Here is a 27138-nt window from a genome sequence, read left to right as displayed (position 1 = left end):
GGTGAGTACAGATTGGTAGAGAGAAGGCACCCAAGGACCGCATCAGATGTCGCTCACCACTGATATTAACCATGGCCGTGAATCGACCCGAGGTGACAGACTTCACAGCGTGGTACGCTAACCACTGCACCACCACTCCCCATGAAAAATGCATTCTATTATTTGTACGTTATGGTGTATTCTTGTTTTTTTTTAATCAGCTAGTCTAAAAAGCCGACTACATTATTCGATTCCCACAATTGTCTGGTTACCTCGGGAGACAATTACCAAATGCACCATCTCACTTATACAACGGACTGTGAAGCACGTATCTTTAGTTTCACCTGTAGGCAAGTGTACGTCCGTGTTCTGAACCAAATGACCAAGTCTACCCACAGCTCATCTGCACGCTTGGGTTTGCGCTGTTCGGGATTTTCGGTGGTTTGCGTCGGTTGCTGCTATAAATTTGGATGGAGTACTTTGAGGCGTGTTTAAGAAAGTCACAGACGTGCCGATCATTTGATGTTAATGAAAATGATGCAATCACTCAACACAGAAACTCTTATATAAGTATGTATGTTGAACTACATTCGCACCGTACGTAGCCATCCGTGCTAATCGGAGGTGCGGGGGCTAATCGGAGGTGATGTCCAAGGTGATCTAAACTTCTGATCTACGTGTGATGGAAATATGCAATGGCATGATGATCAGAGCACAATGATTCATGAATGAGACTTATCGTGTTTAATCGGGCGCAGTAAATTAACAGGTGTCTCACTATCAGACCGATGCTGTCGCATTTTTAGATGCAAGCTTGATTCCTGTGTAAAAAAAAAACAATAAATATGACATCTTCATTCTGGCTCATGTCTACACGGGCCCAATATAAAAATAAAAAAGTCAAGCCCATTTGAAGTTGATTTAATTCAAAGGGTGCGAATACAAAATGCATGCACAGAAATCTGCTAATATCAATAACTTAAAAGAAAACCTTCAGCAAAGTCATGATACACAGTATGGACAACAGAGGTCATGAAGCAGGTTGGTGTAGGCAGGCAAATAGGTAGGTAACTGATCCTCTGTAAACCACATGAAACCACACATTCACGATGAGCCAATTTTTACCTGAAACTGCATCAAAGGAAACGGTGCGTCTTGGATTACAGTAATTGGAAGCCAGAATCAAAACCCTGCCATATCCCTCGGGCTCCATAGGCAGTCAAGCATACTCAACAAGAGGCTTAATTTATACACAGGCCTGGACACTCATAGCCCTGTGCGTGACAGAACCTGATGAAAACTAAAATCCATCAGGCACGGACTAAAAAGCGTTGGGGAAGAAATCGCCCTCGCCAGGAGACACCGACAATGGTGCCAAGTATTTACAGGGACATCTCGCTCCGCTTGGGAAGTACAAGGCGTTACAGCCACGGAGCATCAACGGCGTTCACAGGTCGAGAAGCTGGGCAGAATACCTGACCTCGGATGATTACAACAGATTACAGCAGGGAAAAAATACCGCTGTGCAGTGAGATGATAAAGATCCCGTCGTATTACGGTCCAAACTTTCAGGCAGATTTGAAAAATGATCCGCTACTGTTACTGAATTGGGAGAAACCCCCCCCCCCTCCCCCAGGGTCCAAACTTTCAGGCAGATTTGAAAAATGATCCGCTACTGTTACTGAATTGGGAGAACCCCCCCCCCCCACAAAGTAACGTCGCTCCCCTACTAGCAGACTGATCCGCACTCGCAGGCCGGTGCTGGCGTACACCTTGCCCGTACAGGGTCAAACCACCATCAGAGAGTCCCGAGGCCGAAACTGAGATCTAATGTGAGGAGCTTTGAGTTGCCGAGGCAGTTTCAGTTTCCTGTGAATGCGAATCCTGAATCCCGTCCGGTGTTTCTTTTACGTGAACATATGTAGGCACTGTGCTTTGGGGACTTTGTAAACACGGATTTGAAGTACAAAAGTATAGCCTACGCCTGTGGGCAGTTTTTATTCGTCTTTGATGTGTAGGCGGTTGCTGCTGCTGCGACCTCATGTTCCTACAGCACGGTTTGATACCTCATCAGTCAGTGGCTTCGGCTGAAATGCGCCTCTGGCCTCGGTTTGTATCTCGGAGTTCTGAGGCCTCTGTCACGTGCTTATGATGTCACGTCACTAGTTGTAACTCAGAAAGTCCCGACAATCAGCGATTTTTTTTCTGGTTCAAATAAGACAGGAATCTAAATAATATCATAAATGTGAGTGTGTATTTGACCTCCCGGTATGGTTATTGCTCAGGCAATATCCCACACTCCATGCCCAGCAATTGGCCACTGGCTGTATCTGCCAAAACCACAAGGTAGCAACTGTGGTTTCCAGCATTCCGAAATTAAATGCACAGAAGGCTGAATGAGAGACATTAAGTCCTCATTCGTGTGTTGGCAAAAGTTGTTTCGACCAATATTTTGTCAGAATACGACCAAATACCTGGGATTTTCACCGGATTTCACCATTTTTCACCAGAGTAAAACTGCGCGCGATGCGGTGACCGCCTAAGTTCGATGGGTTAGCCAAAAGCCGCCGCTGCGAGGATGACCGGAGTTCACGTGACGGTTTATGCTCCTTGACGATATCAGCAAGATATCGGCGGTTCATTTGTGGCAAACCCTAAGTGTGTGCGATGAGCCCCGCGACCTTATAACCTAGAGAATGAATACGGGGGGCCCTGTCACTCGGCAACCACTAAAACAAGAACCCGAGGCGGGGGGTGGGGGGGGGGCAGGGTTAGAGACGGGGGGGCAATCGACGTTCAACTCTTCATCTTCCTGTGCCAGAGGTCGAAGCAGGGCACTGCGTGGAGCCTGACGTACTTGTGCCCTCCCCACGCGCACTCGACGCAGCCGTACACCGTGTCCCTGGGCCGTGCGCCCAGGCCGCAGAGCGCGCACGGGCCCTTGGAGACGCCCTGGTGGAGCAGGTTGACGCGCTGGTGCGCTCCGGGCTCCTCCGGCGGGAAGCCGCCACCGCGGCCGCCGACGTTGCTGGTGCTGCTGGCCCCGACACCGCTGGGCCCCGACAGATCGGTCAGCGTGGCCGTCTGCTCGTAGAAGTCGACGGTGGTGGTGTCCGCCGTCGAGCTGCGGCGGCTGGAGGGCCGGTAGCCCCCCTTCATGTCTGTTGCCCGTGATTTCCCCGACACCACGCAGGAGAGATTGGAGTTGTTTATTTACTTGTGGAAAAAAAAAAACCATACCCAAAACTGAGTTAACAAAAATATCTTGCGAAGTTAGAAAGCTTTGAGTTGAATTCTAAATGGAAGAATTTCAGAGGCCAGCACGTTCCACGCCTGAAGACCGAGGACCGAACCAAGCCTGAGCTGGACAGCGATTTGGATGAATCGGCTCACATGTCAGAGTTAACAAACGTAATGGCCGAAGGTGGAGACATTGCTCACGCCACTGCTGTGGCACAATGGCCTTGGCTTAGAAGGAGCTCTATAGAGCCCCCCCCCACCATTGTGGCACTTTGGCCTCCTCTTCCACATTGGCCAGACGTCTTGGAAGAGGGGAGTTCCTATAAAGTATATCTCCACACGCGACCTGACGATCTCCTAATCGTGGCGCATCCATTCACTCTGCTTGGTGTGGACAGAGCTGCTGCTGGTGGTGGAAGCAGTGAATGGGGCTTGGTGGATTTAAGAAAATTGCACCTTTCCGGTAATACTACAGGAGGGTGTTAAGATGTTCAGACACCAAATAGACACCCGTTGCAAGGTGTCAAGTCTGCATTAATCACACATCATGATTATGGTAAAACATACAAACAAACATGTATTGATAATGTTACACATTGTCCTTGAAACTGATTGGCCTACACCAGAGACAGCCTCCTCTATGGCCTTGTCTCACCACCGGCGTTAGACCAAAGAACGACGCCAAAAGGCGAACAGCACAAAGGGAATGCAAATATCAAAGCATTAATAGCTCGGGCTGAGCAGTTACATGGTCAATGCAGACTTGATGCATTGCAAATGGTGTCTCAACATCTTAACACTCTCCTGTATTATTGCTGGAAAGGGTAAAGCCTATTATATATATTTTTTAATCATCTTGATACCGGCAAAAAGTGTCCCCGAAAATTAAACCTGCACCGTTGTTGCAACTGCCGCGAGGGGGGGGAAGTCCGGTGTGCCAACCTTTGCAAATGTGAACACTCCAGGTGGGGGTGGCCATGGGATTCTCTTCTTCCATCACGGGTGATTTGGATGCAGAACAACTACAGTTTCACATTCAGGTGGGTCAAGCCAGATAACCGTGTCCAGGAGAAGCAGCGGAGTGTATCATCGCTGTGATGTCTCCTTCGTATTTACGGATCGGGGCATTGCGTTCGTTATCTGTTGTACGGTCTCTGTTCTGGATGACCACAGTCGCGCACTACTGGAGAGTTTTGTTCATTCATTTTAAAAAAAAAAAAATCAATTTTTGTGCATCAGGTATGGGAGTAAAGTGGAAGGGGAGCGGCGGGGGGACTGATTGATGGGATGACTGCGCGTTACCGGACGGGGAGGTGCGGCCCTCTGGAGCGGCCCGGAGCGATCGAGAAGGGCTGCTGCTCCCACGCCACACGGCCAGACGGGCGACGAGGTGACGAAGCCGCTCGCCCAGCGTCTCTTCGCGCTCGAACCCCCCCGGCAGCTCGGCAGCAACGCACAGCTCTTCGTAGGGGCAAAGACAAACATTCCCCCCAGCTCAGACTGTTCAGAGTATTCGGCTGCTACATTTTTTTGATCATCGATTATCCGGCTGCTTCCAACGTTGTCCGGCGGTCCCGGGCCGATCCGGCAAAAACCGCCCCAAAGGCTGTAACCCGGTCTGACAAAAAAAGTAACTCTGCTTAATTTCAGTGTCAAATGTTTGGGATCGGAGGTGTAAGTATGGTACAGTAAATACAGTACCTTTTTTACAGGTTATTTGTGTCTATTTGTATGTTTATTTATGCCAATTGCACATAGTAAACACATTTAAAATACAAAAACACATCACAGCACCTAAAAACACAATTTCATACAAGAATGTGCAAAAACAAGCTATTTTAAATAATGATTAATCGGCGTGTTTGAAAATTCGGCGCCCCCTCCACCCCCGAAGCCGCTGGACAATCGATGATCTCTACATTTAGAAACGTGCATTAAGATCATTTAGATAATTTTGCCGCTATAAATTTCCACATGATAAGCAACTTCGTTTGGCTATCATTTGTGGCCAGGTCGCTTCTATATATGTTGAACTTCTTTCGCACCATACGTAGCAAACGGTGATAATTGGAGGTGCTCTCTAGCTCAGTGGGCCTTACCTGGTAAAATGAAAAGTTGTTTCGTTAGCCTTAACAGACTGTTGGGGCAATTGCTGTTCGCGAGCAGCACCTATGAAGGTCAACACGGCACCCGAGGGGGTGGGTGGCCAGCACCACGCCTAACCGCCTTTGTCTCCCCAGTGGCAGATGTTTAGACACCACAGCAGGTACACTACTCATTTGAGGCTGAGTCGACCTAGGGGAAGCCCCGGACTGGTTCAAATAATGTTGTGAAACTCCCCATGGGCGTCGAGGTGCCATACCCTGGCTCGTCAGGAGAAGGAAGTACAGCAAGTGGACTAATCGGCACCTTTTTCCATTTGTACGGGGATAGAGTGTTGCCCCCTCGCTCGCATCAGTTTTTTCCGGGTATTCCGGTTTCCTCCCACGAGGCATAATTAACACAACGCATCCTTAATTGCCTGAAATAAAAACCCAACGTAGCGGCAGGACCCTCCCTCTGAAAAAGAGTGCTACGACTCGGCGTGGCTCTCCTGGATAAATAAGTCGTGGAAGTAAAATGTGCGTGCGTGCGTGCGTGTGCAGCCACCGAAGGATCCGTCCAAGCGGATGTAGAGCTCGAAGACGCTGAAGGCGACCGTGGTGTGGGCGGGGATGACGATGGTCTTGTCGCGACCCTTCCCCTGACGGACGCCCTCCTCCGCTGCCCTTCCCTGCGCGCCGCACGCACGCAGCGAAGCCGCTCAGCCGGGGCCGCTATTCTCATCCGGGAGTGGGGAAAGCTCTTCCTTACCGAGGGCCCTAAAGGACTTTTAAATACCTTTTGCGAGCGACCACACGACAACAAGCGCATAAACATTACGCAATCGTAGCGCGCGTGGTGATCGAGTAGAGAGAGAGCCTTTTTGCAGGTGGCCAGATCTCTCGGAGGTCAGAGTGCTGAGATGTCAACGCTGCGGGTAGGATAAGGGCATATGCATCAAATTTCCAACCGTTTTTCTTTCGAAACAAATGACATTTATTCGCATGCAAAACTCAATTGTAAATCCAAAACGATGGCGATACCTATCGAGGTGCTTTTGTTTTTATTGGGTAAAAATTAAGGCTCACGATTTATGTATAATGTAAGAGAAAAAGTGAGGTAAACTAAATTTCCCTCCCGATTGGGCAATGGTTTTTACTCCTGCAACGGGAGCCCTGAGATGAAATGTACATGCTTATGTATTTAGTTTTGTTCACCTGGGGTAGGGCCCATGAGCTAAACCGCTCTTTTTACATGGGTGACCCCGGGGGAGGGGGATACAGAAAAACACAACGCTATCTGAAATCACACCGCATCGTATAATTGAAAACTAAAAATATACCAGTGGGAAATTTGAAAAGGGTTACAAATTGGAACATTCAGCGTGACAGTGTTCTACAATATGAAGACTTAAATCTAAACAATGCACACTCAGAAAAATCCCACTCAACGTCAACACCTTACCGCCAATCAGACAGAACTGATCATAGAAATAGGTTTTACCCTTTTAACTGGCACAAAAACTGACACCTTTATTCAAGGCATCATGTTTGCAATAACCACAACACAAGCAGTCAAAATGCAAACAAAAAAGACAACTCTGATAATAATATGCACTGTCCTTGAATTTGATTGGTCCACACCCGAGACGGCTTTTCTTAGAGCCTAGTCTCCATTGGTGTTGGACCAGAAGACGCCAAAAGGCGTACAACTCAAAAACAGCGCACTATCATGTGAATTAACATACACACTGGGCAACATGCAAGCAGACATATAAAACTAGCCGCTGTGCGTTTATCCAAAGTGCAGATGCGCACTTGCCCTTGAATGTGAACAAGAAGCTGCCTCTTTTTAACATTCTTCCGTATAAATTTACCTCGTAATATTAGCCTGAAGAGTTGTAATGAGATACAACCCATTATTTCATTAATTCAGTGAGAACCCTGGGAGATGACACCTTTCTTTGTTCTAACAAGATGTTTAATTCCTTCGTGAAGTTTTTGCCTACCATTCTTAAAATTCAGGTGAGAATCAAGCTAGATACTGGTGGCGAGATGTTAACTCTATTGCCTGATATGCAGGAGGTTGTGGGTTCGATCCATGATGCCTATATATATATGGAGTTTTGATGTCTTCCTTGTGGTCGCGTGGATTTTCCCCTCCACATTTAGAAACATGCATTCAGATTATTTTGATAATTTTGCTGCTATAAATGTCCACATAGTAGGCCACTTTGTTGAGCTTTCATTTGCAGCCAGATTGCTTCTGAAAAATAAGTTAATGCCTCAGCGGCCTTTGCCTGGTAGGATGGGAATGATTTGGTTTAATTCGTATGTTTTTGGGTGATTTGTTTGACTTTCTTGTACTTTGCACTGCCGTCGTGCTTTTGTACTGTTTGCTGTTGTAATATTCTTACTCGCACTTACTGGACATCTGTGAAAAGGAGCTTTATAGCTCATCCGATACCTCCAGAGTAAGTAACTATTCTGATCTGATTCTGATTATTTTCTCACAGATGTCCAGTAGCGGGGGGCACAGGATCAGAACGTTACAACTACGAACAACAAACATCGGGCATCACGCCGAACGACATGCGGTGTGGACCCGGGAAAAAACCCGACAGCCATGACCGGGTTAGAGGCGCGCTTGAGCCGGGGGGGGGGGAGGGGGGGGGGGACGCGTACCCTCGCTCGGCTCCGGTGGCTGTGCACCCGCAGCTTCTGCTCGAGGGAGGTGCGCACGGCGAGGGAGCATTGCCTCGTCGTGCGGATGCTCTCGGCCACGATGCACAGCACGGCCCGGCCGCTGGCGCGAGTCTGCCGCACCAGCCAGTGCTCCACGTCCACCCTCCTGCAGGCGACACGGCACAGCGGTGGCCAAGGGCCTGTAGGCAAACTTTTCATGTTTCACTTGCACTGTTTTTGTGCTTCATTCGTTCATTTGTTCAGGTTTCTAAGCCGGCCGGCCAGGATTCAATTATAAACAAAGTAATGAGCGTCTAAATGATTTCAATCGGTTTTGCTCAAGTCATGACGCAAAGTATCCATGTCATAACAAATCTCTGACAACGGAGTGCGATTCCTCAAGTTAAAGAATAGCTCAATGAAGCGAATATTACAGAGCTGCCTCTGAGATCCCTATAAGTGTACTCTGGTCCACACATTCGGTGGTAGCACTTTCTCACTGACTCTGCCAGAGCTGCTTCATATGTTTGGTTTGTTGTCATTCGCCCGTACCTCCGATGAGCCCGGTTGGCTACGTACGGTGCAAAAGAAGTTCAACGTATATGAGAATCAATTGTCATGGCATGATAGTTAAACTGATATTTTCAGTCTCGAAAGTTAGAATTCATCCATATTGGGTGCATAACCAAATTTTACATGGTGGGATTTTTTTCGTGCGGTCATTCGTGACCGGTATGAGAACCACCAACTCACTATACCTGATAGCCGTTTTAATAACAGACGGCTGCCTCGAATCGAACGATAAGATTCCCAGCGGTGCCAAGCTCAGCGCTCTCACATCGGAGAAACCCGGCCAGCCAAATTGATTGCGCCACCAAATGTACCGCGATGGTTATTTCATGCGCGGTCATTGGAGACCGGCGTTGATCGACGGGGCAGGGAGAGGGGTGGCGGTGGCGTGGCACCTGTTGCGCAAGAGGCGGAGGAGGAGAGGCACGTCGAGCTCGTGTTTTGTGACGATGCCCAGGGACGCGTGCACCGCGACGTTCTCGGAGCGCGCCACGCTGAAGCCCACGCCGGCCAGCACGCCCTCGGAGCCGTGGCGCTCGCGACGGCCCGGCGCACCGTCCGACTCGTCCTCGTAGTTCACCAGCTGGTACGACGTCACGTCTGCGCAGTACACTCGTCGTGGTCAGGGTTTTAGGCGAGTCGACGATGGCAAGCTTGCGGGTTTCGTTTTAGTCGTCGTCTCAGTCCGGGGGAGGGCAACCTGCGGTTCATGCAGCTCTTTCAAGGATTGCTTCGTGACGTTATTTATTCATCCGCTCCGATGACGTACGTGCACGCAAGTCATCAGAACCGATGACGTACGTACACGTCAGTCATCGGAACCGTAGGAAAAAACTAAATACCTTTATCGGTAGCGAGGCTCCCACAGAGTGCAGTTGTGTTGCTCCAGTTCTCTGCGGTGAGTACAATGTGTTTGAACACAATTGCGCTATGCCTCTCTAAATAAAATTAACGCTAACCGCTTGCACGTTCGGAGAGTTAGTTGTGAATGGGACCCACCCTGCAACTTGCAGTCATCTGTGAACGCGAAAAGGTTAAGGACCGTCTCATATTCACATGCGTTGTGGCTCTTGAATCATATATTTTTTTACCAAATTCGAAAAAAATCGCTCTACTTGTTATTAGGTGGGCAATTCGTCTCCCGACATTGTCTCAGGTCAGCCAACCAGTGAACAATTGTTTTTAATATACCGTATACACCAGCAGTGCCTGCGCGTTTGCGTGGAATGCACGGCCGAGGTGGAGGGTGGGTGGGTGGAGGGGGAAGGCGTGACGTTTACACGCACGAACCCGGCTCAATGCTGTGACGTGTGCGTGAGGTCATCACGCAGACGTGGAGTGGTGATGTCACCCACACGCTAGCCAGCCGGGCAGCCAGCTAAACTTTTGTTGTTGTCATTTTTTGGTCTTCAACGGTGCATTGAGGTCTCTAATAAAGCTACAAAATTATCTTAGAGCGTGTCTTCATTTGTTAATTTCATCTCATATTCAGTTTGACTGTGGTCTTTAGTAGATAGTGGTATAAAACGAGTTGTTGATTAATACTTTCTTAATTAATTTGGCTCATAAAACTAACACTGGTCTTCACGGGTGCAGACACACATGCGATTTCCGGCAGAGACTTCTCCTTAATCTTGCCCTCACAGCACAACCAGCATTGCCTGCTAACGCATTCAAACACTTTCTGTAGAAGCTCATCAGACAGAAAAGCACGTGGGGGCTAGAAAGAACGGTAATCATAATAAAAACACACAAAATATGACTCCTCGACAGCAAAAGGTACGATTGTGACCATAGTCTCCCCTTCATATCATGCATGTTACGTAACCGATACAGAATAGAACAATAATTGCACTTGTCACAGACTCAGGACCTTCAGGATTTTTTTTTAAAAACAAATTATTGAAAGTTCCAGTTTGCATGTTTGTCTAAAACACTCATACACGCGAGGGTGTACCGTTCAAGAAATATGACAATCCTCTTTCATCTCCCGTGCTTAAAAAAACCCCACTAATGTCCCACGGGCAGAATGCTGTGAATACCCAGTTCCTTTTGCACGGAAATGAAAATGAGAAGGCACTGCTTGTGTCTATTTTGTAAGCATGGAATGAATGAAGCAGCAAGGCACCTCCCGTGCCTGTAGGCTGCACCGTCTGTTAGTTTCTGCATCTCACATCACCACCAGTCCATACTGCGCGTGTGCAATGCCACAGAGCCTCGGGTTGTTTTTATGTAAACCACCGACTCAAATTGAGTAATAATTGCGCCCAATTTGATGTAATTATTTAACATCGGGTACGTATTTTCACTTGCAGTGTAATGAGTATTATTTACATGTGTCTGTTACAAGGCAGTATTAATTACAAATGTTATTTTTTGCTCATATATTATATTCGCATGTGCGAACAGCGTGGCTGCAAGAGCAGCAGTATTTATGCCAACGTTAAAATTTTGATTTAAAGCTTTCGTGACTGCAGTAATTCATATTCTTAGCTCTTTCGGTAAAGTCACGTTGAAGGGAAACAATAAAATAATAAAATATATATAAAACAATAAAAATGCTCACGACGTTTCGACCACAAGACAAACGGTCATCATCAGGTGTGAAAACGAGTTGTTGATGACCGTTTGTGTTATGGTCGAAACGTCGTGAGAATTTTTATTGTTTTATATATTTTTATTATTATTTTATTGTTTCCCTTCAACGTGACTTTACCGAAAGAGCTAAGAATATGCCAACGTTGTTGCAAGAGGTCACGCGCTTGACCCAACGCTCCCGTCGCACGGAAAAAAACACAAAACTTCTCCGGCATCAATCCGAACCGCACCAAACCTACCAATGTCGATGTCCTTCTCCCCAACCAAAATGTCCTTGAGGGCGAAGGACGTGGACGAGTGCTTGGCCTTCTGCCAGAGCCAGGCGCGTCTCTTCTTGGTGACGAGGTTGAGCGGGTGGTACCGGTCGGCCTCGTTCAAGCTCGGCACAGCCACCAGACGCCCGTTGCTGCCAACTTGAGTCACGAAGTTTTGGGTGGCTGCGGCGAACATCTCAGACCCCCAACCCCGACCTAACCCACCCCAAAACCTCTCCGTTCGTTCAAGGGAAGACGCGGCGCTTACAGAGCGAATGAATGGCTGGTGCGTAACAATACGCCCTATGTACGTTGAAGTTTCATGCACCCAAAGGACGCACCTTATCAGTGCCCTAGATTATTACGGAACAATTCAGACCTTATTGGTCACCCCCCGTGCCCCTTATAAATCTCAACGTTCATCCTACAAAGTCCCATCACAAGGGACAAACACGGACTATTTTAGTTGTTGCCCGTATCGAAACGGCTGTACACGCCGTACGGACCTGAAAACTCAATTTCCCTGTACAAGAATACGGGGTAAACCGTGTGGGGTTCACAGGTCAAGGATGACGCCTGTACAAGAGGCGACTCCTATTCCCACAAGGCTCAGGCTCTCGATCTCAAACTACGCAGATCTGCGGCAGCCACCGAGTCACCACCGGCCAAGCCCGAGCATTGATGGTCTCACGGAAGATGTGAAGGCCCCCTTATCGGTGTCTACATGCTCCCCAACAATGCAATAACACCGAGGCCAACTGCAGGAGGCTGTGTGAGCGAGGTGTGGGTTTGTGTTCGGCCTGGGTCCTTGCTATGGGTACGCGCGCCACCCAGCACTCCAATTCAGAGGTCATTTGACACCACGGCAGAGAGACTCTTTGAATAATGAATGGGTGAAAGCTTCTCACGTGTGCCACTGCGACGAGTGACATCTTAGAATCCGAAGTAATTGGCACGTTCACACTACGACGCTATTTTGTTATGTTTTCACGTTTTAGGTGTCCCTGCGGGCCTGTGTTATAAACACACACTAAATCGGTAAAGTATAAACTCACACAAAACGCACACGTGTTGTTAACGTGTACAAAAAAAATCACCTCGTAATAACTTTAGCCCATTTTACAATCCACCGTTCAATAAAGGGCCCACGACATGTCGTCATCAGTCACGGGTGTTATTTGACCATACTTCAACACGCTGGTCAGTATCAGGTTTGTGACCTGGTGGGTGGGGGCTTAGTGGGTGGGGTGGTGAGTGGGTGGTGAGTGGGGGCGGGGGGTGGGTGGGGTGAGTGGGTGGGGGGGGGTGAGCGGGTGGGGGGGTTGAGTGGGGGTGGTGAGTGGGGGTGGATAAGTGGGTGGGGGTGAGTGGGTGGTGAGTGGGGGCGGGGGGTGGGTGAGTGGGGGTTGTGGGTGGGGTGAGTGGGTGGGTGGGGGGGTGAGTGGATGTGTGGGGTGAGTGGGTAGGGGGGTGGGGGGGTGAGTGGGTGTGTGGGGTGAGTGGGTAGGGGGTGAGTGGGTGTGTGGGTGAGTGGGTAGAGGGGTAGGGGGTAGGGGGGTGAGTGGGTGTGTGGGTGAGTGGGTAGAGGGGTAGGGGGGTGAGTGGGTAGGGGGGTGAGTGGGTGTGTGGGTGAGTGGGTAGAGGGGTAGGGGGGGGTGAGTGGGTAGGGGGGTGAGTGGGTGGGGGGGTGAGTGGGTGTGTGGGTGAGTGGGTAGAGGGGTAGGGGGGTGAGTGGGTAGGGGGGTGAGTGGGTGGGGGGGTGAGTGGGTGTGTGGGTGAGTGGGTAGAGGGGTGAGTGGGTGTGTGGGTGAGTGGGTAGAGGGGTAGGGGGGGTGAGTGGGTAGGGGGGTGAGTGGGTGGGGGGGTGAGTGGGTGTGTGGGTGAGTGGGTAGAGGGGTGGGGGGTGAGTGGATGAGTGGGTAGGGGGGTGAGTGGGTGTGTGGGTGAGTGGGTAGAGGGGTAGGGGGGTGAGTGGGTAGGGGGGTGAGTGGGTGGGGGGGTGAGTGGGTAGGGGGGTGAGTGGGTAGGGGGGTGAGTGGGTAGGGGGGTGAGTGGGTAGGGGGGTGAGTTGGTGGGGGGGGTGAGTGGGTAGGGGGGTGAGTGGGTAGGGGGGTGAGTGGGTAGGGGGGTGAGTTGGTGGGGGGGGTGAGTGGGTAGGGGGGTGAGTGGGTAGGGGGGTGAGTGGGTAGGGGGGTGAGTGGGTAGGGGGGTGAGTGGGTAGGGGGGTGAGTGGGTGGGGGGGTGAGTGGGTAGGGGGGTGAGTGGGTAGGGGGGTGAGTGGGTAGGGGGGTGAGTTGGTGGGTGGAGCCCACAGAAGCAGTTCAGATCTCACGCGCCCACCGGCGTCAGCCAGCGCTCTGACCACTGCGCCCACCGCTCTATGCGGTCTACCAAATGCAACGCGTCCCTAGCAACGGCGGCGCCTTAGCAACGCGTCGCCTAGCAACAGCCAGCGCGTTGTAGTCCTGCGCCCGGACTTAACCCCCCTGCAGCAACAACCTCGCTCCAGGTGTACGATAGTGCTGTGCCTACACCTCACACCCCCTCTGCAGCAACAGCCCCTCGGTAGTTGTAGTACTGGGCCTGAACTTAACCCCTCTACAGTTGTAGTACTAGGCCTGGACTTAACAACCCCTATATAGTAGCCCTAGGCCTGTACTTAACAAGCCCTCTGCAGCAACAACCCCTCGGTAGTTGTAGTACTAGGCCTGGACTTAACAACCCCTATATAGTTGTAGTACTAGGCCTGTACGTAACCCCTATATAGTTGTAGCCTCTACTTAACCCCTCGACAGCAGGGACATCGACAAGACCCACTGGTAGAGTACAGCGCCTGCAGGTGTGTAGCTTGCTACGGTATGTATTGTGTTATTGTATTTTATTTTAAATGCTCTTGCAATCCCGTGCAGGATTCTTGATACGCGCTGTTGCAGCAGTGGTGATGAGTGCAGATTTTTGACGTGGTAAATTCGCGTTAATTTACGATAGAATTAAGTGTGGTAAGCTATAGCGGTTACTCTGCCGTTAACCGTGGTATCGTATAATGACGAATCTACACAGTTTAATATACCATAGTGTTGTAAGCTTCCCTACTAGCTACCACTATTGCCAAGGTAATCTACTGCAGTTAATTACACGACAGTGATTGCTTTGGTACAATATGGTTAATTCTACGGTACTGGAGTTCACTACAACTATTTTGCGGCGTTTACTATACAGTACTGTGGTAAAAGTACGTGAAAGTAAACTACTGCACAGTAATTATATTATTACAGCAATCACAGTGTTACGGTGACAAGTACATTTTTTTGTAGAGTTTGCTTTGTTATACTTCTGAATACGACTTTATAAGACACTATTGTAATTACGTACAGTATTTACAATAAAACAGTAAACTGCACTTGTTACTATGGTTATAAACTACACTGATCGCAATAGTAACACATATACATACTGCTGTATAGTAAACTATACAGTACAATCTTCGTCTGCTGCATTATTATATCGCAGTCGAACGCAATGATTACCAACATATATTATATTCGCCAGGGTTATCTCTAGCGAGTTGTTACCGCTCCCACTCAATCTCAACACTTGCCTCTCGTCGATCTCTTTACCACGTTGCCTTGCTTGGTTTATTGGATCCCTTCCACGCCTGTGTTGTCGCTTGGCCCAACATATTTGTGTTGTTTATACTTCTGTTTTCTTATACTGTATCGTTAGATTTTCGTTCACCCTCAGCACGACATATCGGTGACGAAGAACGCCCTTCTTTCGCGGTGTGTCCTCTGTCCGGCATTCTGCGCCATTGGAACAACCCTGTATTCTAAAGTAGTGTATTATCACAATAAATATATCCATAATACAGCGTTTTTGTTTACGATATTATGCCACAACATAATATTTACAATTGATTGTATAATGTTTGTGGCTTTGCTGTACTCGTAACGAATTGGCACGTTCTGTTTACGTGACAAACCCTTACTAGTTGGCTGTGTCGGGTGGTGGCAGGTTTAACGACACAACATTTATATATTTACGCGATCAAATCCCCCAAAAAATCTGTATTATGGATATTAGTCGCGAAAGCCTACGTGTTAAGCACACGAAATATAACATGTGCTATACCTATCAGCTAAGCAATACATAGGTCTTGCCATTAGCACTTGTACACAGCTTCCAACAGAACGCCTTTAGAAATATCCACCTCAACAACAACAACATCGCATCAACATTGTGTGTGTGTCCGATTGTTGTGCTTCATACAGGGGACACAGGCGGACACTATGATGACCACGATGAACCGTCAAGAGGAGAGTGTGTACAATCTGATTCCGCGGGAAGAAGTGACTCCGGAGAAGCCAGCCAGGTAAGGAGTCACCTGGCGCTTGCAAATAAGCAGTGCTCGCTAGAACCCATGTAACATCGTAAACCCCCCAAAGCATGCTGTGTGGTGTCAGTGAGGGAGGATGCAACATTAAGCTAGCTGACAGGCAAGTATATCAAGGCCGTAATTATAATATATATTGGGGGGGACACATCCCCCCCAATATTCAAATATGCTCAAAATGTCCCCCCCAATATATCGCTATAAAATAGCTTTATGTTTATATGATTGTGGTTATGGTTGTATTTTATTAATCCCTAATCTCTGCTATTACATACATTGAAACGAGAAAAGGTAAAAAAGAAAAAAACAGAGCAATGTAATACAATACACTATTAGATGTTGTAAAAAATAAATACAATTCCATGCCATGTGTTAGTGAATTTTTTTAATATTTTAGGCAGGAAATTCGTTTTCAAATTTCGATTTTTTTTCTGGGGGGGGGGGACCCCCGGACCCCCTGGAAGATTTGGTACCCCCCCAATTTTGACTCCATGGCTACGGCCTCTAAGTATATTAAAGACATCATACATTGTATTTGTGCCGCTTGCTGTGCTCGCACTGAATCACCTTCGGGACCACATCTCGCCTGTGCTCATGTCTCCGCTTTGGCTTTCAGTTCAAACCTGATTTTCAAAATCCAGGTATTTCCCATAGCTGGAGTATGACAAAGGTAATTGAAAACTAAATGAATATAATGTATTATTAAGCTTTTTCTGAAGCCAACGGTGACTGGATTGATACCAAGATTACACCTTCCGTATTTCATTGCAAATGGTGCCGCGTGGTGGTCAACAGAGGGCAGTGCAGCAACATCCGTTGTAGGAGTTTAACGCGTAGGAGTAGGCTTTTGGCGACAAATATTATCCATAAGTTGTTTTTAAGTTAGATCGCGTAAGTATAAATGCGTCGTTAAACCCGCCACCACCCGACACAGCCAATTAGTAAGGTTTGTCACGTAAACAAAACATGCCAATGCGTTACTAGTTCAGCACACCGGTGTGTTGGAGAGTAAACCCACAACATTTACAGTTCGAGTACGACTTTTCGCCGTTAATTACAACCAGCATCATCAGGCAACAGGCAGAGTTGTGTATTGAAGACCGGGTGGTGGCGGGTATAACGACACATATTTAAGCGATCTAACCCATAAAAAATGTAATGGATCCATTGTACTTTTGTGCTCCCACAACAATGTCCCCCAACTTTCATCAACCACAACTTATCAGCATGGTGAATCGTGGTCAAATAACTCCCCCGTGACCCTCACAGATGGACTTGTCCAGCAGTGAATAAAAAAAATGAGCCGTACATACACCCGACCCTCACTCTGCGCAGGAGATGCATTCTGAGAAAAGGTCATGTAGAGTGAATCTGTGAAGTCATTCTCACTCCTATCTCACCACTGCACAGATTAACCTGAAATAAGGAATTAAATACTCTATAATTATGCAACAGGAAGCTATGTACATAAGTGATGTTTTCACCATTGCAGGCTGGTAGTTAGGAACACTCAGGCGATGGTGTAGAGTGATTGTAGTTTATTGCGGGGAGAGGGTGGTGGAGGGTCATCAGGGTCAGACTCCATCTCACTTTTAACTCAGATCTGGTCCAAAGACCCAAAAATGTACCAGTGGGTAGGGCAGATGCTGGACTACAAATTTTGTTCATGCAGAGTTTTTCATAACTTTAACGTTTTATTGATAAAGGAGGGAGAAGCAAGGTAGCCCCCCGCAGTCTGTTGTTTTGTACGGGAGCACGCGGTATTGTGTCCCGAAATAAATGGCTCCCTTTCCACAGCCAATCAGAGCACGGCTGTACAGAAGCGTGAGTTGTGTGTGGAGTCTCTTTTTCACAGATGTCCACTATGGGTGGGTCAGCAAGTTAGAACAATATACAATGCCACCTTCAAAATCCTTGCTCCTCAACCTGTGCTGCTGCAAACCGCATCCAAGTGCTTTCCAAATTTTTGTTGGTAAAAAAAATAGCATGCAACTGCGAATCCGTGAGGAGCGATTGTCAGGTGTATATACACATATAATTGAAGCTGACCGGATGGATTTCAACCTAGGATGTCAGCTGTGTAGGCTTCCTGCTCAGATATTATGTTCATTAGCTCACTGAGCCGCCCGGTCTCCTCCGTGCGTTCAGGTACATGTCCAGGTTCCGAGAGTCAGTCCGCCTGGAGGCCAATGAGAGGAAGAAGGGCCAGCGCACAATGGGTCCAGCCAAGGTTGAGGTGCCATCTCCACAGGGATACCTCCATAAGCACTCCCGGGATGCTGTTCTGCCTGAGAGTGAGTGCTACACTTTGCTCAGAGGGCTGGACACCATTCTCTGATTTTCCCATTCATTCACATTTCATATACTTTAATTATGATTATGTAATCATTCTCACGAGGCATTGTCTACCTATTCCTCTGTCCACACTGCCATCATCTCTTAGTATCGCGGCGCTGTGTTCCGACTGTCTCCTGTGCATGGTCTGCTCTCATCACTTTATCTCTATCGTGGTCAGCTTCTAAGGTGCATTCTGTCACCAGGATATCAGCTGTAATCTCTTTTAGTGACATGTCCTGCCTAAGCGCATTTACTTTTCTTATCAGTAAATATATTGTCTCTTGTTTTTGTTGCCTGATCCGCATGCTACTCTTGTCTAACTATAACCCTTTTTTCCATTTATTTGGCAGTATCAATGATTCTGATTCATGTATCTCAGTTGACCACATGATCTAATTAACAACGTCTTCTGGTACATGGTTTAATCCTATCTGGCAAATGAATTTAGGATTATTTGCATTTGGGAGGAAACCAGAGCACTTATTAACTTCCTTGCTGTACTACTGTATGCAGGTCATCTATTAGCCCACTGCTAGTTGGGAATTATTTGCACATAGAGCACATCTGTGTCCTCCACGAAAGCAAAGTATTGCAGGCATGTGAGATTGTCTCGTGGGACTGCTCCACCTCACGAAAACAATTGTGAAGCAGTCTTGATTGTTTCCTTAAAGCTGCCTCGATGTGCACCACCCGTCTCGACGGTGGCCACAAGAAGGTGGTGTGACCCCTGTCGCAGAGAGGCCCTTCCATTATCCGGACGAGGGGAGGCGGCGACCACGAGTGCCAGGGCATGACGAGAGGCCGCCCATGGGCCTCCACTCCAGGAAGGACTTTGTCAACACCAACGCCGTGGACGTGATCACAGCGGTCCCACGCCGCCCGCAGCCCACCTTGGTGGACACGAAGAGAGGTGATCGCCAGCCGTTGGAGCCCTCGGGGCTCGTGCCCAAGTTCGTGCACAAGAAAGTGAGTGGAAGTTACGGGTTGCTGGGCGGCTGATGGGACTAGTGTCGTGTCCGAGCACTGAGCCGGCACCAATGAGATGCTGGGTTCCAACCTGGGCAGCCAATGGTGATTAAACTGGGTTTTCAAGTATAGAGAGTTAATGATCTTAGTTGGGTCTATAATGATTACACCGAAAAACCGCCAGGCTAATATATATATTTTTTATTTGGCTTATTCTAGATCCATTTAAATGTTTTTGATTGCCATTTAACAAACTGTTTGCATTAATTTTCTCTTTCAAACTATAGGTATTATTTAGTTTTTACATGAATAACTTAACATGATGTTTTTATGTTATATGATAATTGTTGACATTTAAACTATTCCAAAACATTTTTCCGTCTTTTCCTCATGTCATAATACAAAGAAATGTCAATTTGTAAATCTAGCTGAGTCGGGCCTCATCCTTTATTATAGAATAGTCTGCAGAAGGTGATACGACATAATTATTGATGTCCTTTTAAGTGACTTCTTATCCACACTAGCGGTGCTGCATTTTCCCACATGCCCTGTTTGAGAAATATTAATCGCATGGCAGTCAAATCAACATTTTTTAATTGTCATTTTGTGAAGTAATTTGTGAAACAGCTCAGATCATTGAGTCGCTACAACTGAGAACACGGTTTAATCTCAGGTCACTGGGTTCAAAACCAGGATCTCAAAAGTGCTGACTGAGTGAGCTCCCCAATCACCTCACCTCAATGTTTTGTTGAATAATTCATGCAAAATTGTGTAAAATAAACCAAATGTATATTTTCACATTTATGCGTTTTAAAAAAATCCAGCATTTTTTGCAGCATATTTTACATGAAACAGCATATCAACCATTCTATTTCACATACATTATCAACAATTATTGACTCACAACTCTCGATGGAAAATAAAAAAAATAGCCCACCGCTAACGCATTAGCGATTAATGCTGCGGGTGTATCAACTCTCAAAATGTGCAGCGTCTACTTAAGATTGGACGTTAAAGATCCAATGGTATAATTCACAAAAGTACGCCATTGTGTGCCAGCATCATGGTCCACATTTGTAAAATTAACCACACATTTCTCAATTGGAATCTACGTAGCAATCATCACTCCTCCTGTGAAAACTTGGCAGGACCTTCTTGAATAAGAGTTGTTAGACTCAGTGTGAAATTTCTGTTTAAACAAGTGCACTAAAAAAAATAAAAGGAGGAAGTTCAGGTCACCACCAAATGGTACAAATACATTTATCAAAGGTCAACTTCTGTGATTCAGTAGTGAAGTGGGTTAAAAAATACTCGGGAACAATGGCATGTTACTCACATGGCACCATTTATACTGTACCTTCGGTATCCTTGCTGAAATGTACGACACGTCAATAGAGAAGATAAAATGGACAAACGTATAAAATGTAAATCTTAAAATAAGTTGAGTCAAATCATCCTATTCTTTGGGTCTTCCGTTAAAGTCACGTCGATAGGTTCAAATAAAATAAAAACTACGACGTTTTGATCGCAACACAAGTGGTCGACATCCTTTTCCTGATGACGACCGCTTGTGTTGCGATCGAAATGTCGTAGTTTTCTGCTATTTTGTTATTTTCTTTGAACCTATCTACAGTACGTGACTTTACCGAAAGACCCAAAGAATATTAATTCCTGCAGTCACGAAAGCTTTAAGTCAAGATGCAAATCATCCTACCTGGGGCTGAAAAGCACCTGGCTCACAATCATGAGTTCAAATACTGATTATATGTCGACTCCTCCATCTGGGGTTGATAAAATAAGCACTAGTTTGTGGGAAGTTAAGATTTGTATGATTACGGAGGGACTAGTCGCCACGATAATGTATGTATGTTGAACTTCTTTCACACCGTACGTGGACAACTGTGCTAATCGAAACACAAAACTTCCACCACTGGCTCAGTATAAACAACAAAGATTTAACGAATTATTCCTCGTTTATTTCAGCTCGTAATCTTCAGATGTTCATTTCGCAATGTGCAGATTTCGAGTTGAACATTTTTCAGCAATGGTACCTGACTAGATATCTTTATTTTACAAGATGCTCATTTAAGTTGGTCCTGGGAAGTTAACAGTGGTTGTCCTATTGAAATAGCACTTATAATTGGAATTTGGAATTTCCACCGCTGTTGCAGGGTTGTCAAAGGAGCTAAACACAGTGAAAAAAAACTCTGATTTCATTTGACTATGCAAAATTCTATCAATTCATCATCTGAGCTTTGCGACGTCAAGACATACCATTGCATACTATTTTTACATTCTGTGCAATTTTGCGTACATGCGGATAACCTATTTCAACGCAAAATTCTCTATATGGGGTCGGGATTCACTCAGATGCGGCTATACGGTCGGACGTGGGACAACATTGTGTGTGGACTGTATACACTACTCGGCAGGCATCGGTCTCGTGAGGTGGTGCTTTGTGAGCTCTTTTGTTGGAAGGCATCTACTGCATAAAGTGAGGGATACCTGAAATGTGACCTAAACATGCCATATTGGTTATTGCTCTTCATTAAGCTTTGCCCATTAAACAAGAACACGCAAATAAAGTCATGCAATATCCTTGCACCTGTTTAGCCATATCACAATAGCAATCATTATAACTTTAATCGTGATTTGGTTACTATTTCGTTGAGTTTCTTAGCAAACACCACCTTAGCATGAACGTCCACTCGCATCCCACAGGAGTACGGCCAGGTTCCGGAGTACATCGTCAGGCGCAACGAGGAGATGCGGCAGGCGCAGGAGGAGTATGACGCGTACGTGCGCGAGCGTTTGCGTCGTGGGGCCTTGAACCAGCTGTCGGAGCACGAGAGGAGCAGCATGCTGCAGGTAATCGATTGGAGATGGCCAGATCCATACACACTACCTCACACTCGTGCTCTTGGGGCCACATTGCAAGCAGGAGTTAGATGACCGTTTTAAGTGTTTTGGGTTTGAATCTGGGCAGCCACTGGTGGTTCATCCAGGATGCCAATTATCGTGTGTTTAATGGGCTCAACCAATTCACCAAATCCTTTAAATACCCATCATATACTGTTACTTTTTCATGTACTTCCTCTAATATAGCTCTGATGGATAAAATATATGTGAAATCATTACTGACTTGGACCATGACGCCCAGCACACAATGGCCTACTCTTGCAAATGTTGTCGTGTGATCTTTAACGTCCACTGCAAAGCATACAGAGCGTGAAAAACTGTGGTTGCTTACACCTGCAGGATTAACCACGGCGGCCGCAGGAATCGAACCGTGAACCTTTGCAATAAGTGGCAAACGCACTGCCCCTAGGCCAGTGGTTACAACCTTTTTTGGCTACTGTTACCTCCCTTGTTGAATTTTGTTTCAGCCGAGTTACCCCCCCCCCCTTGTCTGACCCAATATGGTTGTCTGAGAAATAAATGTAGGAATTAATGAGCATCAATATTTTAAATTGTCCATTTTGTGAGGTGTCCTAACTAGCGGGTAACTGCAAGCGAATAACATTTTAAAAAATGTGTGACGTAATTTGTTCGCGCTCGCTGGTTACCCGTGGAAACCGCATTGTTTACAATCAATACTTTTCAAAAGGTCTTTTATATCATTCCAAGTTACCATATGGATTTCAATAGTATCGTTATTTTATATTTGCAAATTCTTATATAATTATTCACCAATGACTCATGTATCATATTATTTCACACATTTATAAATCACCTCATGTACCCCCTGGGAAATTTCCATGTACCCCCAGTTGAGAACTGCTTCCATATGCCATGTCACTACCCAAAAGTGCATATCCTAAATGTATATTATTTGTGTTGTGGCTCTGAGCAAATGTGTTTATATTCCGCAAAGCCACCATAGACAGCAAAACAATACCTCACAATGGGAAATTACTTTGCAAGTAATATCTCTTCACTTTTCACGCAAATAACTTTAAAATATAAATTTTCTCTTTGTTGATAACTGAGCTTTGATACACATCATGCTCCATTTCGAGATAAGAACCTCTTTGCGTATTTTTTAATCTTGAGGCTTGAAACTCTGGCATTAAACTATTGTACTGTTTTGTCACCAATGTATTATATTTATTTAAGCTGCACACTTTCAATTAGAGATGTTTGTCAAACATAGCAAAGTTGGTCCTGCGTTGTATGACAATTTTGCGTTGCAATTGACCCATACAGCATACATGATAAAATGTTTCCTTCTGCAAACATTTGGGATAACATGTTTACCATATATTCTTGGTGTGAAAACCACAGCAAGAAAATTTGAAAAAAAATTCTTGCTGTGGTTTTCACACCTGATGATGATTGCTTGTGTTGCAGTCGAAACGTCGTGAGAATTTTATTGTTTTATATTTTTATTATTTTATTGTTTCCCTTCTATGTGACTTTACCGAAAGAACCAAGAATATGAATCCCTGCAGTCACGAAAGCTTTAAATCAAAATGTTTACCATATGTTTAGATCGAGACCATGAGTTCAGAAGGTGTGTGCGTTTCTTCTAAGTCCAATGTCCAAGGATTGGCAAGACAGTCCAGGTCGTGTCACTTGATAACACCTAGCACAGCGTCATAAAAGCAATGTTAGTAAATAGTTTAGAGACATTAACATTACTTTTCTAGGGAGTCCTGGAAACCTTATATTGTTTACAATTACATTTTCGGTTACATGTTGAACTGTTAGGGTGGAGTGCGATATCCTATTATTCTAAAATACATTGGAAAGTCATTTACTTTACAGCATTGTATATTAAAATAATTGTCTGCAGACATTTCTGTGCGACGGTTAAATTTAAACCGTTGATTTTATGCAAGTGCATTGACCAGTAGGATACCCAGCCACACCCATAGGACCTTAAAGCTGCAATAAAAATAAACAGTATTATGGAGGGCCCTGCATTAGGATGTTATAATATTTGTTCATGTAGGGGGAGACAGGATTAGCTTGAGAAAGTTTTACTCATATAAGAGCGGAACACTCCAATTATGCGTGGATAGAATTATAGTGGAGCGATGGTGCAGTGGTAAGTGCACTGTGCTATGTACCCAGGAATACTGGGTTCAATTCCTGGCCACGGCAAACATCGGTAGGGTGTAATTTTCTAACCGGCCCCCCTTAACCAGCCTGCATGGATCAGCGTGTTAAATTATGGTTAAACAATGCCCACGACAAACACGATGTGAGGAGGTGTATTGACAAAAGGCTGTGTCTTTTTTTACTTACGTTACCAAATTTACATGGAAATTGTCAAGCAGCCGAGTGCCTCCATGAAGGCTTCATCGGTGTGTGATACACCAACCCCAATGAAATGCTGTGCTTATCGTGCTGATTATGCATGCAGGGCCTGAAGCAGAACTGGGATGAGCTGCATCGCCAGTACCAGGGACTGTCGGTTGTGACCGACACAGCCCCCAAGAAGCATCGCAAGGAGCGCCTGGAGATGGAGATGAAGCAGCTGGAGAGAGACATCGAGCTCATCGACCGCCACAAAATCATTTACGTCACCAACAAATGAGTGCACAAGGTCCAAGGGCCAAAACACGAGCCATTGGCACAGAGGTTTCCATCATCTATGATTGAACAAATGTAGGCTTACGCGGCTTATAGCCAACAATACTCCTTAAACTCAATAGATTTATTAGACATTTAACTCATTAGATGTACTCATCAGAACACAAATATTACATGAGTGTTAAGCATGCTATGTATGGCTGAATAAACATTTACATTGATTTACCTGTGTTAAATTTTGGTTGGATATTTGTGAAACCTTGGAAGTTTTCTCCAAAAGTGCTCAGACTTATTTTCCAGAATAAGTTTGAGTTCTTGGTTCAGACATAAGAGGGCAGACTTGTGGTACCATCCCTCCAATCAGAGGAGATCTGTTTTACATGTGGTAAATAAAATCCCCAACGGAGTGACCATGCAGATTGGCAAAAATCTGCCTGAAACATATTGAGTGTGACTCACATGCTGGTGGAGAACTTAAGCCTGGCAGAGCGCCATGTGCACTTTTCCACCAATCTCTGCATTAAAAGGCAGAGCGATCCGTCGTGCAGGAATTGACCCTCAACCAGCATGTGAATAGCACACATTCTAAGAATTTTGGCTGAGCAGCAAATACTTTACCCACCGGATGACTTTGGTTGCATCAGTGTATGCAACTGCATTGTTCGCATTGCACCAGCCAAAAATAGATTTTACGGACCAAGTGGCCCTGTGGTTGTAACGCACAACTTGCACTTGGAAGGTTGCAAATGTGAAGCGTGGTTGGAGGCTTGACTCGGGTTTTCATTCTGCGAGGATCAAGAAATGATTGTCACTTTGGCTGCCACTCCAAGTTCGTCTCAACCACCGGCCATTGTCCCTTCTAGTGATGTGTCCTTCCCAAGCCCGATTACTTTTCTTAGCGGTCGCGATGCCTCTTGCTTACAATCTGTTTTCTTTGTCAATGTCCATATTAATGATTACATATGCCATAGGTAATATACAGCGATTAGTTTGGTACCCCCACCGCACCTCCGATTAGCATGGTTGGCTACGTACGGTGCAAAAGAAGTTCAACATTGTCTTGTACAGTGACTATCCTCATCATGGGGCATAAATGGAATTCCCGGTACTACCAGTGGGCTGGTAATAGATAACATCTGTAAGCTTATGCAGATAAACTATGTGATATTGATAACGTATATACAGTGTATTGCAAGCGGTTCAACAACTCAAGCCTTGTGCAGACGTATACAATATTTGTTTTGATTTAAAAAGGTTACTCGAAACGTGTTATATCACTTCTCTGGAAATAAAAACATCCATTTGACTCATCTGAATACCTTTAAAGACCACGTTTTCTAAGAGCATTTATCGAGAGTGAATAGTACTTTCTAATTTATACTTATAAATAATCTACCTAAAACGATTTGTAGTATTCCCATGGTAAAGTATACGTGTTTTACTCAACTTACACATTGTTGTTGGTATCTTATTGTCATTGTTGATGTAATTGTTGATATGTAAAAACGTTGTTGATGTGTTATTGTCGCCCGAGACGTCCACCGAAGCGATGGAGCGGTGAGATCAACTTGAGTACGGGAGCCCAAATGGATTGTCGCATTGCATGACCGTTCGGGATGTTGACAGCTCGGGATTATACTCATGGTGCAGTGGATAGATCATGGCCGCTTATGATGGCCGATTTATGTTTGACAATGTGGATCAATCGTCACGGAATTTTTTATATATCTCATAGCATCGACAGCAATCATCGTTACTCCTGGCTCTCACAAGAACAATTGTTGACTGTAGAGCTTCCACATTCTGTAACTGGGGCACGTTCTTATGTGGAGTTTCCACATTCAGGATACATATTCCATAATATTTCAAGTTAGTATTGCTCATTGGAGCGTGGGAGGCACTGACTTTAAACATTAATTAACCACGAACATCGCATTACACATGCATCAAGTATACTGTAACACGTCGTGCAAAATTTCAAACAAATTGTTAAGCCAGTGTTAATCATTCCTTGGGTATGTTTAGCAACAAGTTAAATGGCTAAACGCCATTGTTTTTAAGGGGTTTTTTTGTTTACCAGGGAACCTTCGTTTGCAGGGGTGGGCCAGGGTGTTAAGTAACACAAACACATGCGGACATTGAAAAATACGAAACTCTACAGCATATAGAGTCTACACGAGCGCATTCTCAAATACATGTCTACACTGGCAATAAGTCATTATAATGATTGAGGCCCATAAATAACCCTTGACTTTTATATTTGACAAGAACAGTAGCTTGAAATCGCCCACAAAACACCTAAATATCAAACAAAAGAAATATGGTTTATTCAAATATGAAGATGTTCCAGCGGTTTATACGCAGCTTGGGTATTTTTAGGGTCGGCCACACCGGCTCCATGACATAAACAATGGAACAAGAAACTTGCAACACCACCAGTAACGCAGCAAGTGCGTCAAAGTGTTTGGGGTGAGTGGTGTCAGTGCAATCTTGGGAAAGC

General features: G+C 45.9%; 2 protein-coding genes across 5 annotated transcripts; one reads left to right on the top strand and one right to left on the bottom strand.

Moving 5' to 3' along the window:
- Positions 1 to 885: 885 nt before the first annotated feature.
- Positions 886 to 12597, bottom strand: PJVK (pejvakin). Its single transcript, XM_076068135.1, has 6 exons — positions 11393 to 12597; positions 8951 to 9155; positions 7986 to 8151; positions 5869 to 5992; positions 4522 to 4680; positions 886 to 3140 (listed from the first exon to the last, which is right to left on the bottom strand). The coding sequence occupies exons 1-6, from the start codon at positions 11601 to 11603 to the stop codon at positions 2776 to 2778; spliced, it is 1230 nt and encodes a 409-aa protein (XP_075924250.1). The 5' UTR covers positions 11604 to 12597; the 3' UTR covers positions 886 to 2775.
- A 1145-nt stretch (positions 12598 to 13742) lies between these two features.
- On the top strand, positions 13743 to 25954 carry ENKUR (enkurin, TRPC channel interacting protein). Of its 4 annotated transcripts, none has more exons than XM_032957149.2 (6): positions 13743 to 14263; positions 15676 to 15776; positions 17946 to 18091; positions 18850 to 19100; positions 21822 to 21968; positions 24469 to 25954. In XM_032957149.2, exons 2-6 carry the CDS (start codon positions 15694 to 15696, stop codon positions 24640 to 24642), a joined length of 801 nt encoding a protein of 266 aa, XP_032813040.1. In that variant the 5' UTR covers positions 13743 to 14263; positions 15676 to 15693; the 3' UTR covers positions 24643 to 25954. The 4 variants fall into 4 exon arrangements, with proteins under 4 accessions (XP_032813040.1, XP_032813039.1, XP_032813041.1 ...); XM_032957148.2 differs by having other exon boundaries at positions 13744 to 14246; positions 18847 to 19100; XM_032957150.2 differs by having other exon boundaries at positions 13744 to 14263; positions 18871 to 19100.
- Positions 25955 to 27138: the final 1184 nt, after the last annotated feature.

Source organism: Petromyzon marinus, chromosome 19, assembly GCF_048934315.1.
Source record: "Petromyzon marinus isolate PM22_M1 ecotype Great Lakes invasive population chromosome 19, UKy_Petmar_22M1.pri1.0, whole genome shotgun sequence".
Classification (NCBI taxonomy): domain Eukaryota; kingdom Metazoa; phylum Chordata; class Hyperoartia; order Petromyzontiformes; family Petromyzontidae; genus Petromyzon; species Petromyzon marinus.
Note: the sequence above shows the minus strand (reverse complement) of the source record. Positions and strands in the feature narration are given on the sequence as shown.

Bases quoted from the DNA above. Each gene is read 5' to 3' on its own strand.
- PJVK (XM_076068135.1), bottom strand. From the start codon at position 11,603: ATGTTCGCCGCAGCCACCCAAAACTTCGTGACTCAAGTTGGCAGCAAC. The intron at 9,156-11,392 runs GTAGGTTTGGTG...TGTACTGCGCAG, and splicing joins GGAGAAGGACATCGACATTG to ACGTGACGTCGTACCAGCTG. The intron at 8,152-8,950 runs GTGCCACGCCAC...TGTCGCCTGCAG, and splicing joins CTCCGCCTCTTGCGCAACAG to GAGGGTGGACGTGGAGCACT.
- ENKUR (XM_032957148.2), top strand. From the start codon at position 15,694: ATGATGACCACGATGAACCGTCAAGAGGAGAGTGTGTACAATCTGATT. The intron at 15,777-17,945 runs GTAAGGAGTCAC...CCGTGCGTTCAG, and splicing joins ACTCCGGAGAAGCCAGCCAG to GTACATGTCCAGGTTCCGAG. The intron at 18,092-18,846 runs GTGAGTGCTACA...GGTGGCCACAAG, and splicing joins GGATGCTGTTCTGCCTGAGA to AAGGTGGTGTGACCCCTGTC.